This window comes from Vollenhovia emeryi, unplaced genomic scaffold (genome assembly GCF_000949405.1).
Source record: "Vollenhovia emeryi isolate VEMERY1.0 unplaced genomic scaffold, V.emery_V1.0 DF941392.1, whole genome shotgun sequence".
Lineage (NCBI taxonomy): Eukaryota > Metazoa > Arthropoda > Insecta > Hymenoptera > Formicidae > Vollenhovia > Vollenhovia emeryi.
In genome coordinates, this window is record NW_011964974.1 from 3180 (window position 1) to 5369 (window position 2190).

The following is a 2190-nucleotide window of genomic DNA, read 5'->3' on the forward strand; positions in this document are numbered from 1 at the left end:
TTGTGATTTTGTGGCGTATTCTAAGACTGAACAATAAACAAGTCTATTCACAAGCAACACAACTGTTTATTACACGAAACCACAGCACGAACACGAATACTGTTCGTGTTGAGACTGAACATTTTGGTGCCTCCTGTGAGGTTCGCGAACCTGGCACACGCAAGGAGATACAGCACACACTACATCCAGTCGAGAAAGGAGAAGACAGGCCGGGAATCTTCCACGCGCCGGCACAGGATCATATCAACGACAAGCTAAAGGCCAGTATTCATTCACGATCGAAACGATAGAGTAGGCTTGGTCTCAATTCGGGTTCAAATCGTATAACGATGGCCGATAGAGTTAAGTTGCTGGTACAAAGGCGAACGTCTTTAAAGTCGCAAATTACTAACCTAGCGAATCTAGTCGAAAAGGGCAAATTAGACCGGGCAACGTTAAAATTACGAATAGCACGTCTCACAGAATTGCATCGCGCGTTCGAAGAATACAATGACGAGCTCGAGGTATTAGATGCCAACGAACAACACCGAAACGAATTCACGCAAATTCGGGATCGGTTTTACGCACTCGCGAGTAAGGTTAACAATATTCTCAACCCGGCGAGCGTATCGACGGCGAGCGTATCGAGCAATGGTTCTAGCGTGTCAAACGGCGAAAATCGTGCCGACGGAATCGAATCAATGCCGAAACGACGTATTAAATTACCCGAAGCACCGTTACCGACTTTCGAGGGTAAATTCGAAAATTGGCTGTCCTTTAAAAACTCGTTCCATGATATGATCGGGTCACGGTCGGATTTATCCGACATTGACAAATTACAGTACTTAAAATCGGCGTTAACCGGGGAAGCCGCGAATAAAATTAAGATTTTCACAATCGCCGGAACAACCTACTCGAAAGCGTGGGAATTACTGGAACGCGCATATGAAGTAAAGCGAGTTCTAATTTCTCGGCATCTCTCGTCGATCATTAACATGCCGACGTTAGAAAAGGAGACCACAAACGGCTTATCGAAACTCGCCGACGATGCTCAACAGCATCTTGCTTCCTTAAGCGTACTGGGAGTCTCAGTCGGACATGAAATGATTGTCCATATTTTGGAAAGTAAATTGCCAAGGACCACGGTAGAAAAATGGGAAGCGAGTCTCGAAAGAGATGAATTCCCGAAGGTCGATCAACTCTATGAGTTTCTGTACAAAACCGCGGTTTGCGTATCAAAGCGAGATCGATCGAGATCTTTCGAGACGGAAAGGTCTAAGAACGATACCCCCGCTAAAAGGAAACTGAGGTCCTCAAACCAGGCGTTCGTTTTGAACACATCGCGAAACTGCGTTGCATGCAAGGCCAAACGACATCCGCTATTCGTATGCGACAAATTCAAGCAGCTGCCGGTCCCTAAACGCATTGAATTAGTAAGATCGGCGAAGGTTTGCTACAACTGTTTGCGTTCTCATAGAGACAGGCCTTGTAAATTCTCGAGCTGCTCGATATGCCAAAAACGTCACAATACGTTATTGCACCTCGACAATTACAAGTCCGTCGACAAATCTGAGACGGCGCAATCCGCGACTACCACTTCCCAATGACTATCCGATCAGGCCACGCGAAAAACTACAAGTCTAGCCGCGATATCGCATAACGTTACTTCGCAATTATTAACGAGCGCGTTGATATACGTCCACGACAATAAGAACGAACTCATTCGATGTCGCGCCCTGTTAGATACGTGTGCATCCGCGAACTTCATATCCGAATCCTTAGTAAAACGTTTAGGTGTGCCTGCAATCGCGCACCCATGTCCGATCAGTGCGATTAATACCATGAGCACTGAATCGAAGAGTATGGTACAAATAACAATACAGTCAATGCGCGGCAGTTTTCGTAAACAATTGACATGTCTGTCTATTCCGGCTATCGCGGATTTGATACCATCCGATATCTTTCCGCGAGACACCATAAAAATACCCGCGAACATCAAGTTGGCGAATCCGGATTTCCATTCACCACGTCCAGTCGACCTTTTAATCGGTTCCGGATCGACATTGTCGTTATTCTCCGTGGGTCAAATTAACTTATCACAATGCTCATGATCTATATTTACAAAAGACGCGATTGGGTTGGGTGATTGCGGGTAGCGCATCAGAACGAACTTCTTCCAAATCTATATCGTGTGGCCTGATCAATTTAGAG

General features: G+C 45.8%; 1 protein-coding gene across 1 annotated transcript; it reads left to right on the plus strand.

Annotated features, from left to right (window-relative positions):
- Positions 1 to 329: 329 nt before the first annotated feature.
- On the plus strand, positions 330 to 1586 carry LOC105571004. Its single transcript, XM_012028471.1, has one exon. It carries the CDS (start codon positions 330 to 332, stop codon positions 1584 to 1586), a length of 1257 nt encoding a protein of 418 aa, XP_011883861.1.
- Positions 1587 to 2190: the final 604 nt, after the last annotated feature.

Bases quoted from the DNA above. Each gene is read 5' to 3' on its own strand.
- LOC105571004 (XM_012028471.1), top strand. From the start codon at position 330: ATGGCCGATAGAGTTAAGTTGCTGGTACAAAGGCGAACGTCTTTAAAG.